Source organism: Hemicordylus capensis, chromosome 2 (genome assembly GCF_027244095.1).
Source record: "Hemicordylus capensis ecotype Gifberg chromosome 2, rHemCap1.1.pri, whole genome shotgun sequence".
NCBI lineage: Eukaryota > Metazoa > Chordata > Lepidosauria > Squamata > Cordylidae > Hemicordylus > Hemicordylus capensis.
This window is the reverse complement of record NC_069658.1, coordinates 258,147,060-258,165,484: the sequence shown is the minus strand read 5'-3', so window position 1 is coordinate 258,165,484 and position 18,425 is coordinate 258,147,060. Positions and strand designations below refer to the sequence as shown.

Sequence of the window (18,425 nt, the reverse complement as noted above, 5' to 3'; positions counted from 1 at the left end):
AACAAATTTCTAGAGTTCCAGACAAAGGTATTTTTCGGTCCTGCTTGGTGATGCCAGGGATTGAACCTGGGGTCTTCTGCATGCAAAGCATGTACTCTGCCACTGATCTACAGCCCCCCGCCCTGCTGCCCATTAAGCATGGCAGTCTTTACACTTTCTTAGTGAGAGATCCGATTGCTAGGAATGCAGATGAGTGTGAGGTGTTGGAGCTCAACAGCTAGTTCTCCCATGCCCACAAAGCTACTGGCTGACATGAGGAAAACTACTCTAAGTACTATTAAAATCAAAGACAAGTTATGCAATGCCTCTACAGGGGGATTGAGAGTAATTTTCTTCATATCAGCCATTGTCCTAAAGCAGGAGAAATCTCCCCCAGGAGAAAGGATCCCCAAACAATTCCCCTTCTCTCCCACACTTGGAAGATATTTTTCTTACCCTTGTTCAGCAAGCTCAGTGAAGGAAGCAGAAGACAATAGACAGGACTACAGAAGTTTCAGACATTACTAGTAAGATTCTTGTTCAGAGAAGAGAAGGCAGGTGACCTGAAGAGTTAGATGACAGGAGGAAGTGATGGGATAAGGGTGGCTAAACTCTGGTCAGTATTAACTCCAAGCTGGCAGTAGGAGATGCTCTCCTAGTTTCCTAGACAAGATACACACAACAAAGTTAGCCATTTTTATTTAATATGGATATCTTGAGAAACGTTATGCATGCAAATCCGAGTGCCAAGAGCACATTACAATAATCAGTTACAGAAAACTCAGATCCTAATCGATGTTTGTTTTTTAAAACTCTACAACCACCATCCCTCTCCAATATCAGAAGCAATAGTCAATATTGGAGGCAAAGAAATGGGGAAGGGAGCAAAGAGAATCTAAACAACTCTTGAAATAATATTTTAAAACCTTTTTAATCCACCAAATGTTTGCCATAAGATTTAAGGAATTTATGAGTGGGCCAAGGTAGAAAGGAGGGAGAAAAACCAGCCTAAATCCATAGATAGGTGCTGCTATTCCATGTCGCACGTTTTAAGAGATTTAGATTTTGTACAGCCTTAAGGAGCATCCTGAGGGGAAGACATTTATCCAGACATCCACACCCCAGGCAATGGGTTTCAATGGGCAACATTCACTGATCTCAGAATTGTTACAACTCTTTCCCCATGCAAATCCAAAGAGATGGTCAGCATCTAGAAAGGAAGCCATTTTGAGGGAAGTTGGTGGGAAAGGAGACCCATAGGGGGATACATTTCACAAAAGGTTGCTATGCAGCTCTTCAAGATCAATTATTCATTACTCTGGTCACTGCTCATTCTAGAACTTCTGGAGGACAAAGATGCTAACAACAATTTTCCAGTCAAAATGGAGATGATCCAGCCATAGGCCAAACTCACACAGCACAGCAAATCACATTCTAAAATCCCTAACCATTCCAAAATGCTCTTCCATAGAAGAAACACTTTTCACTCAGAAAACTAGTTTTTGTTTTAGAGAGTTCTAGCCACACTTCTCCCCAACAGCTAGTTGCCTATGTGAAGGGAAGTTTACTTCAATGTGGAAGCAATTCAACCACACACACACTCCACCTGCAGTCTCAAATGGTACACTCCAGAGAGAACTTTTACCATCTCATCTTCAGCTTGGATGAGCTAGCCCATCGTTAAGCACTTCTCTGATTTCAACAGTAAAGTGTTACTCAAAAGTGCTTAGGTTCAGCCAGATCATGCTCAGTCTCTTTAAGACTGTAGGTTCTTTAACTGGGGGCCCAGAGAAGAGGGGTGAAATAGACATATTCAACTTAAAATATGTTCCTTGTTTATAGTAAAAGATTTACTGGAGATGAGAAGGTACTGATGGCTCTAGGAAATTACTACACTTTTTTTTTTAACACTTTTGGTTCTAAAAGCAACTTTTACATGGAAATACATAATCAGTTTAGAACTAGGATTTAACACGTTTTCTTGATTAAAAGCAGAGTATTATAAGTCATTCATTCCTGATTTATTTATTTTTTTGACAGGAGAGAGAAGTTAGCCTCTCCCTTTCCTGAAGGGCCCCCTGGTTAAAATCTCAAGAAGCAAAAAGTGGCCAGAAGGGACCCTCCCTGTTAAAAGTTAAGTAGGAGGGAGAGGCTTGCCCGAGCATGCTTCAGTTCGAAGGCATTGGCTGGCCCATGACTGTGGAGCTGGATGTGGAAGGGCCAAATGGGTCCCCCTCATGGAACTGGGGAAGGTAAAGAGTAGTGAATGCAGCTCCATTGTAGCCCGGAGGTGGTGGGGCTAATTGGTGGTGGGCAGGACCTAGGCCAGGGGGTGGAGCTTGGAGTGGGTTAGGGAAGGGCGACAGAAGAGCAGGGTTGTCATATTCATCCCGAGAGCCAGTTCCCAAGTTGCGCTTGTCCTTCTGGCGACGGTTGCAGAACCAGACACGGACAACCTAGAAGGGCGGGGGGCAAGGGAGAAGACAGATACAAGTTATTGCCAAAGCAAACCTCTCGTCTCACCACACACACACGCACACACACACACACACCCCAAATCTCCATTTAACACTTTCCTTCATTTCTCCTCATGTAACTCACCCTCTTGAGTTCTGCAAGCCCTTTCTTTGGACTTTGCACTGGAGCAGGGCTGCACAACCTCAGCCTTCCAGCTGTTTATTGACTACAGCTTTCATCACCCCTGGCCACAGTGGCCAATAGCCAGGGGTTATGGGAGTTGTAGTCCATCACCTGCAAGAGGGCCAAAGTTGTGCAGCCCTGCACTAGAGGCAGAGGAGCAAGGCACTCATGTTTCTTGCAATCCCCACAACTGGTGAACGTGACTGGCCAAGCCTGGGAAGATACTCTCTCAGCCTGGTTTCCAGTCATGGAACTAGAATAGGGATGTGGCATTTAGCAGAGGAAGCTGCCTTATACTGAGTCAGACCATTGGTCCATCTAACTCAGCACTGTCTATATAGACTGGCAGGGACATCTCCAAGGTTACAGGCAGGAGTCTCTCTCAGCCCTATCTTGGAGATGCTGCCAGAGATGGAACTTGGAGCCTTCTGCAAGCAAGCATGCTGGTGCTCTTCCCAGAGCGGCTCCATCCCCTAAGGGGAATCTCTTACAGTGCTTACACATGTACGCTCCCATTCAAATGCAAATCAGGGCAGACCCTGCTTAGCAAAGAGGACAATTAGGCTTGCTACCACAAGACCAGCTCTCCTCTGCTTATTTGTTGACTATCTTGCATGTCATTTGAGAGCTACAAATAACTCAAGACAAAGAGCAGGGTAGTGTGGTGAAAAGGGTGTTGAATGTGGGAAACCTAGGTCCAAATCCTCCACTCTGTCACAGGTGGTCTTGGATGAGTCACAGTTGCTCAGCTTAACCTACCTCAGAGTTGTGACAACAAAATAAAATAACCCCATGTATAACTGAGCTCCTTGGAATGGGGTCTCTCACTTGTAGACAGACTGATGTAACTAATACCACTACCACCACCATTTGAGAATGAACACCTAGTTGCATTGATTAAACCCTGAGCAGAGTTAATCTGACCCCTATTCATTTTTAATGTTCTTTTTGATATTTATTGCACCTCTGTATGTTCTTCCTGTTGTTTTTCTTCCTGGTTGGCTTAAGGCTGTAATAATAAAATTGATTGATCGATTGATCAGACTCCTATTTGGAAGCCTATCCTGTCCTAACTGCAGTACAGGAGACCCTTGAATATCGGAGAAGTAAACGGTCCCGGAAAGTTCCGTGAACATTAACTCTGCAATATCCAAACACGAAAACCTAACCCGAAACCTAATGAGGTCAGGTTTTGGAGAAGTTCCAGGGATGGAGCATTCAAAGCTATCTTTTTAAAAAGGGTATAAGCAGAGCATAGAACTACAGATATTCACTTGGCTATCTGGCTACACTAGTTGGGTATTTTTTTAAAAAAAGTCAGCCATTTCAGACTGGGGGTCAGAGTTTAAGTACCCAATCTTGCACCGCTTCTCAGCTGGTGCATGGGGTTGGATATTTACATGTTAAACTCCCAGAATAACCTGTGCACCAGCAGAGAAGCACACAATGGCATGTGATTGGGTATCTACACTTCCTGGAGCAGCCTGTGTGCCATCTCAGCTGGTGTGGGTGCTGCTCCAGATAGACCAATTTAATTAGTGGGTAGTTAAAGGGGTTTCCCAAGTAGAAACCCCCATGAACAAACAAAACTACCCCTACAACAGCTAAACTGATCTACAAGGAAGTTACCTGAGAATGGCCAAAGCCACAGGAAATGAACCTGCAAAAGTAAAGGGTTACCTGCACTAGAAATGAGTTGAGAAGGTCTGCATGCATTTCAACTATCCCCGAATGATCTTGGGGCCATGAGAGAAAGCTCCCTGCAAAACATCAGCTCAGCAGTCTGTGGCAATGAAACAGGCAAATCCAAACAGGTTGAAAGTTAAAGTGGCACTAATATCCTTGTACAAGGCTATGGTGCAGCCACATTTGGATTATGATGTTTGGTTCTAGTTGCCCCATCTCCAAGAGGACATCTAACTGCTAAATGAACAAAAGAAGCACTTTTTAAAAGTGGTGATTCTCTTTCTTGAGCAGGGGAAGAGCAACGGGCCCTATCCATCCTTAGCACAGCATCCCTGCAGTGGCTTCCGCTGGTGTATCTTTTGTTTATTTTTTAGACTGTGAGCCTTTTGGGGACAGGGGACTATTTTTAAATTATTATTATTTCTATGTAAACCACTTTGGGAACTTTTGTTGAAAAGCGGTATATAAATGTTTGTCGTATTCATATCATAGAGCTGGAAAAGGTACAGAGAAATGCAACTAATATAATAAAGTAAAGCAGGTGTAACATTTGACATCCGGGGAGTAGACACTTGCCAGCATTATACTCCAGCCTTTATGTCCCCCTTTTTTTTTAAAGTGGTATAATTGTATCTTGGATGCCTGTTGTCAGGCAGAAAGGTGAGATATAATATAAAATTAGCATATCAAAGGATCAGAGCACATTTCCAACAAGTATGAAACTTTTGGGACTTCATTTGGAGTGTGGTGGGAGATCGGGGGGGGGGCGCAAAACGGAAGGATATATACTATGAATGGCATGAAGAGACCGAAGAGAAAGAGAGAGAAAGTTTCCACCCTCCAAATACCAGACCTTGCATTCAGCCCATGAAGTCCGTCAGCAATAGGTTCAGGTCTGACATAAGGAAGTATTTTGCAGAACTCCTAACTTAACTTGTGTAATTCAACAGAAGTTGTGATGGTTACCAGCTTAGATTAGCGATGAGAGCTAAATGGGCCTTCGGTGTAGAGAGATGCTTCAGTGCCTCCAGCTACCAGATGTGGGGACAGGCAACAGCAAGGCCTGTTGCCTTCATGCCGCACGTGCAAGCTTCCCGAAGCATCCGCCGACTGCTGTTGGAAACATAACACTGGACCTTTAGTCCGGCCCTATAAGACCGGTCTTGCATCCTTAGAGGCAGGCCACAATTTAAAACCTGAAGCATAAGTTTCAGCTTTGAGCACTGACAAATAAACAGTTGACCATCTCCTGGCTGCCTGCAACCACATGGAAATCTGGTTGCCTGCAGCATTATGTAGTGGTTAGAGTGTTGGACCAAGGAGACCCACATTCAAATTCCCGTTCAGTAACCACAAGCCAGTCACTTCTCTCCGAGCCTAACCTACCCCACAGGGTTGTTGTGCGGATAACAATAACCACATACACCACTCTGAGCTCTTTGGAGGAAGAGCGGGATATAAATGTCAACGAATTTGGCCACATAAAATGAAATTGCAACCCTGAAAACATAAGCGGTCGTTGTCCCCCCCACGGTATACTATAAGTCAACCAGTCTGATCCAGTATCAAGAGTCTGTTCCTTCTGATGGTGGAAATTCTGTTTTCAGGAGCAAGACAGGGGCATGCTGGGGGAAATGGGGCAAGATGGGGTCACTCACATCCTTATCCAGCCCGAGCTCAGCAGCAATCTGCGAGATCACCTGCAGGGTGGGCTTGGGGCAGCGCAGGTAGTGAGCCTCGAGCACGCCCCGCACATTGGTCTCAATGCTGGTACGTTTGCGTTTCCGAGCCTGGATCATGGCCGACTCCATGGAGCACAATCGCTGGACAGAGGAGGAGAGCCGTGTTCAGCGATGCTGGTTGGAGAGCACAACCCCCCCCACACACACACAAACAGCTGGGCAAGCCTGACTGGTCGCCCCCCACCCTCCACATCCCTGATCTCTCTCACAGCAGCCAAAAGGCGACACTGTGGGCCTCAGCAACTATCCCAAAGGTCTCCTGAGCCACTTCAGAAGCATGGCTCCAAATACGTTCCTTCTCTGCTGCGAGTTCTCTGGACAAACATTACTACCCCACCCTGATTCACTCCCGTTCCAACAATCCCCAGAGCAGGGCTTTTTAAAACTGGGTTACTAGACACAAAGTGTGCAGTTCCAAAGGAACATTTGTGCAGGTGAAACACAAAGTCATATGGAAGTTGTATTATATTAGATGTGAAAAGTGACCAATTACTTTAAATCATTGTTAAATGAGTAGTCCCTTCTCTAGAACCCAGACCCTGATCAAGAATACGGGTCCTCCTCCCCCTGCCAAAGATGCTTCCCACAGTTGTTATACTCCAGAGTCTTCACCAGTGAATAGAACATTCTTCTGCAACAGTACGGTCAAATTTTTGGTTCTGAGAATTCCGCCCACCTCCACTCTGTTTAGGGTTCCAAGTGTCACGGAATGCTATGCCAAGCAACCAAGTATGTGCTGCCTTGTCTGTTGCACACAGACAAAGAAGACGCACCGGTGTGTGTTGTAGCAGTACACATTACGCATCCAGATTACACTCGCCATGGTGCAGTTCTGAGTTTTCCTTTTTTAAAAGCCCTGCCCTGGAACCTCCTCTCTGCCTTCAGTACTCTAAGTCCCCCTCCTAATCCCTCAAACTGCCTTCCTGGAACCTTGTCTCCTCCTCCTATAAAGAAATGGAAGCTGCGCCATGACATCTCCCTCACCCATTCTATCCCTCAACCCTTTCCCCCAGTAGTAGTACTGCTTTATTTTTAAAATTTATATCCCGCCTTTCTCCACAGATTCAAAGCAGCTTACAACACCACTGATGAAATATTCTAAACCGTGATCAACAGAAGTAAAACAATGCAAGATACAAGGCACCAAGAACACCACAGAGCTGTCACCTGGCCATCAAGGGTGAAAAGGCGCTCCAGAACTGTGAACCTGTTCCTTCAAGGGGAGTGCAACCCCATCCAGAACAGGCCAACATACTGCATCAGTATCTGTAGTTATCCTGACCAGGAGAGCCTTCATCTGGATTTAATTTCATTTTAAAATGTAACTTTAGCCCTCATCCAGCCCTTCACTGTCTCCAAACAATGGTTCAAAACATTCACGGCCGCTTCAACTGGGAAGGTGCAGAAATGCATGAGTAACTGCATACAAATGGCACCTAACATGCAATCTGTGAACGACCTCTCTTTCAACAGTTTCATATAGATGCTAAAAAGAGCTGGGGGGGGGGGAGCAGCAGCAAGGAAACCTATGGAGACAACTGTCCCCTGGAGACCATGGTGCCAAGCATGGAACCTATCCGATAGGAGGAGGCGGGGCCACTGCAAGAACAGTGCCTCCCCATCCCAGCAGGTGGCCCAGGATATCATGGTCAATAGTATTGAAAGCAGCTGAGAGGTCCAGCAGAATCAACAAGGATGCACTCCCCCATCAAACTCTCAGCACACATTAACCACTAGAGCAACCAAAGCCACTTCAGTCCCAAAATCAGGTCTGAAGCCAGACTCAAAAGGGTTAAGATAATCAATTTCATCCAGAAACCTCTGGAGCTGTGCTGTCAATACATGCTCGGGCACCTTGGTCAGAAAAGGTCAGCTGGAGGCTGGCTTATCATTTTTAAATGATGCCAGCCAAGAGAGGGCTCCTTCAGCAACAAATGAACCATTGCCATTTTAAGGCAAGATGGCATAACACAAAGCATTAACAACCCTTCCAACCTCTTCGGCCAGCACCCCCATCAGTCTGGGCAAAGATCAAGCAAGCTTGTGGATGACCTCACACTCAAGAATTCTGTCCATGTCCTCAGAGACAACATTGACTTTACAAATGCATTGTTAGAGGACAAGCAGATGCCAAGGGTACACCATTGTCAGCTTCCAATGTGAAATCCAAGTCATGGTAGATGCCAGTAATTTTATCTGCAAAGGACTTTGCAAATTGGCCATAGCAGGCCTTGGAAATATTGTCCATCTGACTGGACAGGCCAAGGTGTAAGAGGTGCTGTACCAACTGAAAAGTTCTGCTGGACAGCTCTCTGTGGAGGCAATAGCTGGAGAGGAGTAGAATCTCTTCCCTACCATAATTGCCCTGGAACAGTCCTGAAGATGGGCTCTAGCCAGTGTGGTTATACTCATTAAGAGTTCTCCCTCTGCTGCTGTTCTAACGGCTCCATAGAGAACTAGGGAGCCATCCTGGTTCAGCATTTAGGGAGAGGTTGCTTACAAGCAATTGCATCAAATGGCTGGATCACCTCCTCAGTTCAGAGGCTGACCAGGTCCACAGCAGAATCACCAGCCCTATCAGCAGGAAAATCCCCTAGAGCTTGAAGGAATCCCTTGGATTTGTACCTCTGGGTGGACCATGCTAACAGAGCACAAGAGCAGCCTTCCTGGATCAGGCCCAAGGCCTATTCAGTCCAGCATCCTGTTTCTCATAGTGGCCCACCAGATGCCTCTGGGAAGCCCACAAGCAGGAGATGAAAGCATGCCCTTGTCCCTGCAGTTGCCCCCCCAGCGACTGGTATTCAGAGGCACCCTTCCTCTGAACCTGGAGGTACTATATAGCCATAGACTTGTCCTCCATAAAAGCGCCTAAGCCCCGTTTAGGTCCCCCACCCTTGCAGAAGCCTAAGCCCTATTGAGTAGTCATCTGACCACGACAACAGAGCAATATTAATCCCCTCTGCAGCCAGATCACCATCATCCTGCCCAGCAGTAAATATCAGATCCAATCAGTGTCATGCTGTGTGTGGGTGTAAAATTCAGCTGAGCCAGGCCCACGGTGGTCACAGTAGCCATGAAAACCTGAGCTGTGTCCAAGGCCAGCACCCATGTTGAAACTGCCTGGTAGGCTCCAACACCACACCAGCAACTACCTTGGCCAGCTCAGGCAGGGAGACTGTGGGGCAGAAGAGTGGGTGGTATACCAACACGATCCCAGTCCTGCCCTAGACACTTAGTTCCAAGTGCAGGCACTCAAAGACTGGCAACGGAGATAGAACACCTGGCCAGAGGGACAGTTTCACAATAGATGGCTGTGACTCTACCTTCCTGCCCCTGCAGCCAGGGTGGAAGACAAAAAGGAAAGAGGTCAACTCCCACCTCAGATCATCCAGATGGGTCTTGGCAACACATGCCAGATGGACTTGCCTTATTGGCCAGTTTGATTCTTGCCATCATTGGCCAATCTGTCACATTCAAGCTAGAGGGGTCATTAATCGAATTTCCAAGACCCAGATGGCTTGGGGAAGGAATGGCCACAATCCCATGCCTTTGGATTGTTTTAATGACAGGCGGTATATAAATTTAACAATAAATAAAATAAAATAAATACTGCCATGCCCTGTCTCGGTCTCCTGTAATGGCCTGGACACTGGATTATATTTATTTATTTATTTATTGTTGGATTTCTATACCGCCTTTCATTAAAAACAACCCCAAGGCAGTTTACAAAAGTTAAAAACATGCAATAAAAATGACAATTAAAATATTAAGCTAAAAATATAAAACAAATCTAATTTAAAAACTATAAAAATACAAGCATAAAAACTATAAATGAGTAAACACACATAGAAGCAGCAGTAGAAACAGTCATGTAAAAGCCTGGGTAAAAAGCCAAGATTTAAGAAGCTTTCTAAAAACTGTGATAGAGTCTGAGGAGTGAATGGCCACTGGGAGAGCATTCCAAAGTCTTCCAAAGAGCATTCCAAAGTTTTTGAACTCTGGCTAGAATGGGTTTGGCTCTAACAAGTGAACCTGGCTCGTTCCTAACCAGAATCAGATGTAGAATTCCTCTGACACTTGCATTAGCAGGGGAGATGGGAGAGGAGCACACTTCAAGGCTCAGCGACATCATGCAGCCAGGATTTAATCCGAGTTACACCTGAACCAGCCCAATAGATTCAACATATCATAACTGTTCAGACATGGTGTCCCTTCCAGTGTTCCCTGCCACAGGGATTCCCAGACATTGTGGACTACAAATCCTATAATCCCCAGCAAAAGGCCACTGTAGCTGAGGATGCTGGGAATTGTAGTCAACAACATCTGGGAATCTCTGTTACAGGGAAGACTAGTCCCTTCTCATCCTGCTCCCTAGAAGCAAATTATGCCCATTTAAAGGAGCTGCACTGGCTCTGGGTTCAGTTGAAGGTGCTGTTTATAACCTTTAAAGCTCTGAATTATTTGGGCTCCAGGAATCTGAAGGAGTGTTTGAAGGATGCTCCTGAATGTTTCTTCCCACCCAACAAGGGGGGGAGGGGGGCGGTCTGCTTCATGTGCTGACACTTGGAGCGGCTCTCCCAGCAGAGTTCTGCTTGTTGGCCTTCCCTTGCTACCTGTAGGAAACAAATAAAGACTTGGCTGTTTCCCCCCAGGTATTTGGCCCTAGGGGATGCTATTTATTTATTCGATGCTGCTTGCTGCTCATGTTGATTTTTTTTTTTTAAGTTGTTATATTTGGAGATGTTTAATTTGTTATGGATTTTACATTCTGATATTTTAATGTGATTGTTTTGTAAACCACCTTGGGATAACTTTGTGAAAGACAGTATAGAAATTTACCAATCAATAAAATCTGGTTCACTTACGTCCTGCAAGTCCTTATTATTGTCCGCCTCCTCCAGCCAGCGCTGGAGGAGGGGCTTCAGTTTGCACATGTTCTTGAAGCTAAGCTGCAAGGCTTCGAAGCGGCAGATGGTGGTCTGGCTGAACATCTTACCTGCATAAGGGGAAACGACAGGGAACATTAGACCAAAACTTGAGTAGGCTAGAAGCAGGAAGCAAGTGGTCAGCAGCAGTAATAATTCAGCTCAAGAATTCACTAAGAAGCAATGGAATACTTGAGTATACATCCTTTCATAAATACTCCCATGGGCCACAGAGCCCAACTGATCAATCCAAGGCTTCTCAAACTCTTTGATATTGTGACCTTTTAGAAGTTATGCAACCCACAACCTACCCCCATGATTAACAATTAATGCTACTTATTCAATCAGGTAGAGATTATTGTTTCAGTGAGGATGGGCTTGCTTCTGCTTCTTTTTCAAACCTGAGCTTCATGTTTCATACTACTAATCTGATTTTGGGCCCCAAGTTTATGTTTGATCAGAAGCTGCTGCTATAAAGAGCAAATACCGGAAAACACTGAACTGGTCCGAGTTGGATGTTGCAAAAGCAACCAGTATTTTCATAGCACTCATTTAATTCTTTGTACTCCACATAAAAACCACCTTAAGTGGCGCAGCGGGGAAATGCTTGACTAACAAGCAGAAGGTTGCCAGTTTGAATCCCTGCTGTTACTATAGCAGCAGCGATATAGGAAGATGCTGAAAGTCATCATCTCATACTGTGCAGGACGAGGCAATGGAAAACCCCTCTGTATACTCAGAGGCGTAACTAGGGAAAACGGCGCCCGGGGCAAGCACTGAAATTGCGCCCCCACCATCGTGCCCCCCCCGCCGCCCCCCAACATACATCTGACTGACACACATGTGTTTTTTCTTCACAACAACCCTGTGAAGTTGGCCTGTATCTCAAACATCAGAATTATGATGCAATGATGATACATACTACATTAGGTTTTTCCTCACAACAACCCTGTGGAGTTGGCTTGTATCTCAAACATCAGAATTATGATGCAATGATGATTATTATGATTATGATGCCCTTCCCTCACGCCCTGGTTCTGTTCCTGACTTTCCCTTGTGAGTGACTGTATTTTAACAAACCGAAAACCAAGGACTCCAGAGTAATTCGAGGGACTAGGGTGATAGTGCTAAAGACTCCTTATTCATGCCATCCTTTTTAATCCACTTTTTGCCACTTTTTGAGCCACTTTTTGGCACCCCCCCATGTGACCCACCAGGGTGGTGCCTGGGGCACGTGCCCCCCCTGCCCCCCCTATAGTTACGCCCCTGTGTATACTACCAAAGAAACCCACAGGGCTCTTTGGGCACCAGGAGGAGTCGAAATTGACTTGACAGCACACTTTACCTTTCCCCTTTACTCCACATAAACACCAATCCAAAATTCATGAAGAGACGTGGACAGGAACTTTAAGTGGTCCTGAAGAGTGGGGAGGTGGGACAAGGCTGAGCCGCTCCCAAAAGCAAGGGCAGGCATAGCAGTTACCCTTTTTTGGCCAATGGGCTGGAAGCAAGTTCCCTCTTCAGAGAGGAGTTCTTGTCAATATCTCCCAAGAGGAAACTCTCTTCTGGCCTGTTGGTCCAAGCAGCACCACTAAGCCTTCCCTCAGCTTTGGGATTGGCAGAGAAGCTGGGCAATTGTCAGCTCTTCTCCCTCAGTCCACCTCCCATCCCCAGCCATGCCTGTGCCTTACAGATGTTGGGATAAGTTCTCTGCCATCCAACAGCTACCTCCGGATTCCCCATTCCCTTCAAAGTTGCTTGTGCCCCTCTGGGGATCCCAGTCCACAGTTTGAGAACCCCTGGATTAATCAGGAAGAGGAGGAGGAAAAAACAACATTGGTATAGCACTTTTCAGCATTCAAGGCACTTCAGATGCACTCTCCCCAAGGTAAGCAAATAACATCCCAATATTGCTGGGGGGTGGGAAGCTGAGAGAATAGTGGTTTGCCTAAGGTCACCCAGTGAGCTCATCATGCTTAGAATTGAACTATTTTTAAGACCAATACAAAATGTGGTTGCTCTTTCAAAATTAAAATCAAAAACTCTGAATGTCAGAAAAAATTGTTTTGAAAATTATATTAAGGTATACGGAAAAACACTAATGTTTATAAACCTTTTGCAAATGCTGTAGAACATTTTTGTTTAAGAAAGCATTGGGAGGAAAGAGTGAAATAGTTCCTGGATAGAGTTGTTAATATTGGTTTTAAACATTGTCTGAGTGATGTATTTACTTTTGCCTCTTCAGTGCACTATATTTCAGAGGGTGTTTAAGGTTTTAAACCTGATTGTTGTAGGCTACACTTTAGTTTTTCCTGTTAGACAAGCATTAAATCACTCACACACATATGTGCGTAATAGTGCTATAAAATGATAAAGACATTAAAACTGCCAAACTCTGTATTTGACATTAGACTTTTCTGGAAACCACATATCATATGTAACCATGGTTCATCTGGTGGCAATCTGGGATAAGGCCTTCTTTGTTGTCACCCCTAGGTTGTGGAACATGCTCCCCATGGGTATAAGAGGCTTGTCTTCCTTGGAGGCCTTCAGGAGAGCCATAAAGACCCATCTTTTTAGCCAGGCTTTTAATGATATTTAGTTTTAACGGTTAACCGCCCTGAGCCACCTTTGGAAGGGCGGTATATAAATCAAATAAAAAGATAAATAAAACGATTAAAATACTGTTAACCACACTGGAAATATTTGTATTGAAGGGTGGGGTATACGTTTGTGAAATAAAGTAGGAAAGTGTACATTCAAGACCAGTTCAATTTAGGAGCTATTAATGAGTAAACCAATTCAGTTTAGGGTAATTTGTTGGAGAACTCCTAGAGTCTCCCTACCCCAAACTAAGTATTTTCCACTCATGTTCCCATAAAGGAATGGCCATGTTCACAAGTCAATAGAAATAAGCAGGAGCTTATACTTCATTTAATTTTTGTTCTTCTTGTTATTAGAAGAAATGAAGATAAAGTGAACTAAGCCTTCACCCTACAACAGGGGTTCTCAAACTTGGGTCCCCAGGTGATGTTGGAATTCAGCTCCTATGATGTCCAAACACAATGGCCCAAGGCTGAGTTTGAGAACCCCTGACCGAAGAGAGATTCTGTGCACACACAGGATGAGGGAAAGTCTATGGTTAATAAGCACATTCTCTCTCCCCCTCCACCAAGAAAATCCCTAGGCACCCTTTGATACTCCATCAACACTTATTTGGACAAAGAACAGTTCACTGCAGGGTACACTAAAATCAATCGATCAGTCAGTCAATCTGCTGTCAAGCTCCTGCCTTCAACATCCTTGCAGTACCCACCATACAGCACACCCAGAGCCAGTCCCACATCGGCCTGAGTGTAGCCCAAGTTGATTCTTTTGTGCTTCAGTTCCTTGGCAAATTGTTCCAGTTCCTCATTGGTAGGAAGAGGCCTCTCCTAGGGAAAGCAAGGAGAAAGGTTTATGTAAACACCCAGTCTCCACTCCAACCTGTGCAAAATCAAAGAGCACCACATACTCCAGCGAATCATTTTTTCTGTCCAGGAGTCCAGGCCCCAAAGCCTTCCATCTCCTTCCCTACAACCACCAAGCCACCATGCTAGGGTTGCCAACCAAGCAACATTTTACTGGTCTGCGAGATGAACTGAAGCATTCCAGTGGGAGTGATGAGCCCCAGTTTTCCTTCCAGCTTTCAAACTGAAGAGGTGTGTGGCTTCCTAGAAGCCCCAAAAGGGATCCCCCAGAACACAGTTGGAAAACTAACACTTTAACTGCAGATTGAGTTGGTCCCCACAAACTACTCTAAGGTCAAGAACAAGCAAAAACGCTGGGACTTGGGAGCATCTATGTAGCCAGCGAGAGCCCTAATTGTATGGCATGTCTACTCAGAAATAAGAGTGCCTAGGATTGCAGACTTCGTAGAACAGAGATTGTTTTGCCCCTCTTCTCCCAAGACATGCATTCATATGCTGGAGTAAGTCCACTGACTGACTTCTCTCTAAAAGGCAAAAAACATACGTCACAAATAGGAATCTACAGGTAAGTTTTCCTGTAGTTGCAGTTGCAGCTTGTTGATGCAGAAGTAGTTTTTTGCCATGGATGCAAGTGAGTCTAGGTTCAATCCCCAGACCAGACTATGCCTCTGCAGGGAAGAAGGACCACACTTTTAGGAGACTAGGCTGTAACTCAGTGATAGAGTGCATGTTTTCCATCAGTGGCATCCTGTACAAGGAGGATAGAAAACAAACCCCAAGTGCAACTCGTTCCCACTCTCCTCTCCCCACCCCTACTGCCTTGATCTCCCCCGCTGCAACATTAACCACAGACACACAGGCTGGTCATTTGCCCAGGCTGCAGAATGAGCAGTCCACACCCCACCTTTACAGGCTGCTACTACACCTGCTAACTTGGCAAAGAGGCATCTTTTAATGTGGTGATTCTCTTTCTTGAGCAGGGGGAGAGGTACTCGCCCTATCCACCCCCAGCACCGTACCTCCAGTGACCGTTGCTGGTGTCTATCTTATGTTTCTTTTTAGATTGTGAGCCCTTTGGGGACAGGAATCCTTCTTCTTTATTTATTATTTATCTGTGTAAACTGCCCTGAGCCATTTTTGGAAGGGCAGCATAGAAATCAAATAATAATAATAATAATAATAATTATTATTATTATTATTATTATTATTATTATTATTATTATTATTATTATTATTGCTTTCCATGCAGAAGGCTGCAGTTCCAATCAGTGTTCTCTCAAATTCTTCTCATCTGTGTTCAGAATGAGTTTTGTTCTGGCAGCAGTATTGAGGCAGTGTGTGTACATAGAGGTGCAACTAGGTAATTTCGAAGCCTGGATCTAAAGGCCTTTGGAGAGCCCCCACCACCACTGGACCCACCCAGCCAGTTAAGCATGATCCCATTACAGTATTTTTAACACATGGATTCTTGTGGGCAGAAACAGCAACTGAACTCACAACAATGTAAGAATATAAAACAGACATATTTGTGCAAATATGCATTAGCAGAAACATTTCAACACACAACTTAACATATTCCCATCCCACATGTTTCTTTCCCCACTCTGCCTCTAAAGGAGATTTGGGGGTTCCCATGAGGTGTGGAGGCCCTGGACTTTTGCCCAGAAGTCCAAGGGTAAGAGCACCACTGTGTGTGTGGACATGCATTCAGAGTGCAACCTTCCTGAGTCAATCTGAGCACAATCTAAATTTAACTGAGCGGACATTAAAAAAAAAAATATGTGAGCACGTGAACACCTTAGAGGGAACACTGTTTCAAATCCTTGGCATTTCCAGTTAGGGCTAAAAAAGACCCCATCAAACTCTGGAAAGCTGATGCCAATCAGTACAGTAGATAATACTGAGCTAGATGCACCAATGATCCAACTTGGTATTAGCAGCTTCCTACCTAATGCACTGAGATACCTTAAAGGGCAAGCTGAAAACAGATCATCCTGGAAAGTATCTATATGTGTTAAGAGTTGACACCCACTTGACAGCACTTAATCAATTAATCAATGTACCCTAATGAGCCACCTAGTGGCACAGCGGGGAAGTAATTTGCATAGGGAGCAAGAGGTTGCTTGTTCAAATCCCTGCTGGTATCAGGTGCTGAAAGGCATCAACTCATACTGCGCAGGAGATGGCAATGGTAAACCCATCCTGTATTCTACCAAAAGGAAACCACATAGCTCTGTGGTCGCCAGGAGTCAACACCGACCCGATGGCACAACTTTATTACGTACCCTAATGCACATCTACGTAGCAATTCTTGCATCATGGCAAACAGCACCAAGCACCTGCAGCCAACAATGCTCAGCTGACATCAATGACATTCTCTTTTGAAACAATGATGGGTCCTCTTTCCCACATTTATTTCTGAACCCAGCTTTGCATCTGGTATATTACTACCACTGAGAATGTTCCTATTCCCAATAGGTTTTGGAGTAAGAGTAAATAAAGAGTTTATTAACTATTGCTAACTTGGCAAAGAGGCACCTTTTAACACGGTGATTCTCTATTCAACGGGGGAGAGTAACTGGCCCTATCCATCCCCAGCACAGGACCTCCAGTGACTGTTGCTGGTGTCTGTCTTATGTTTCTTTTAGATTGTGAGCCCTTTGGGGACAGGGAGCCATCTTATTTATTTATTTCTCTGTGTAAACTGCCCTGAGCCGTTTTTGGAAGGGTAGTATGGAAATCAAGTCGGTGTTGGCTCCTGGCAACCACAGAGGCATGTGGTATTAAGAGGGAGGCATTAACACACAATCCTATTAGTATTACTCAAACAAATTCAGTTGTGCTGTTTACTCCCAGGTAAGTGTGCACAGAATTGCAAGCAAAGAATCTTTGTGTGACCAATAGACCTCAAATGGATTTTTCACTAGATACAGAGATACTACTAGATTTCTTCTCAATTCAGAATATGTGGAAGGAGGCACCTCAACCCAACAGACCTCACTGCCCCCACAACAAGGAGGACCCAGGAACCTTGGCTCCCACCCACCATCTGTTCTAATCCAGACCACTCTTATAATCTGAACCAGCCAGGCCAATACAAAATCCCAAATCTTTTTTTTTTTTTTAAACACCCACACACCCATCATTTAGAGTTGCATTTTTGATGTCAGCTAGTGCTGAGTACAGAAATACCAGGGAGATCTTTTTTCCCTCCAGCAAAAAAGCAGGGTTGTTTCCATTTAGCCTTGGGTCAGACCATCAGCAACTTGCAGATGGGCTGGAATCCAGAGAAGGCTTAAGCATGTCTGTGCCTGGAGGCCTATCAGAATTAATCAAGTCTTTCTCAGACTTGTCTTACCTTAAACCCTCCCCAGTGAAAGCAAAGGGATCCCATTTCACAATCTCACATTCTTCAAATACACTTTGTGTCTGCATTGGTGGGTGGGGTGACAACCTCCAGTCACTCTTTAAAAAATGTCACCTTCCCCAGACCAAGGCCCATTTAACTCAACATTCTGGCCAACATCCTAACACTGCACATATGCAGCAGGAGTGTCCCTGCTTCAGCAAGACTGTGTCACCCATGCGGGGGTGGGGGTGATTTTCTCCCAACTCCCCTTCCTCTGAAAGTGCTCTGTGAAGCATGGGGACATTATGTCCCCAAGGGCAGCATGAAATTATTTCATGCCGCCCAGAATGCTCCTGCAGGAAAGGGAGATCGGCAAAAGTCACCCTCCTGTGCAAATGATTGTGCCACTGAAGTTAGTGGAGACACTCTCACTGCATGCATCTCTGACAACTTCTAAAAAGTCTTTAAAGACACATATGTTCATCCAGGCTCTTATTTATTAGATAATTAAATACTGGTTTAATAGTTTAATTGTTGTAATGTGTTAACTTTTTCTGTTATTTTGTCTTCTTGTAAACCGCCCAGAGATGCAAGTTTTAGGCAGTATAAATATATGTTTAATAATAACGATGGT

At 44.9% G+C, this 18,425-nt stretch overlaps 1 protein-coding gene across 4 annotated transcripts in view; it reads right to left on the bottom strand.

Moving 5' to 3' along the window:
- Nucleotides 1-666: 666 nt before the first annotated feature.
- The window catches only part of POU5F1 (POU class 5 homeobox 1), a 31,212-nt gene continuing 13,453 nt past the window's right edge, over nucleotides 667-18,425 (bottom strand). Inside the window, exons 2-6 of one of the 4 annotated variants that reach the window (XM_053303501.1) lie at nucleotides 14,289-14,406; nucleotides 10,913-11,043; nucleotides 5,964-6,128; nucleotides 5,272-5,418; nucleotides 2,297-2,435 (exon numbers count right to left, since the gene is read on the bottom strand). In XM_053303501.1, the coding sequence (XP_053159476.1) occupies nucleotides 5,281-5,418; nucleotides 5,964-6,128; nucleotides 10,913-11,043; nucleotides 14,289-14,406 (552 nt within the window). In that variant the 3' untranslated portion in view covers nucleotides 2,297-2,435; nucleotides 5,272-5,280. Of the gene's footprint in view, nucleotides 2,436-5,271; nucleotides 5,419-5,963; nucleotides 6,129-10,912; nucleotides 11,044-14,288; nucleotides 14,407-18,425 lie in introns of all 4 variants that reach the window. The other 3 variants (XM_053303502.1, XM_053303500.1, XM_053303503.1) reach the window with 3 other exon arrangements.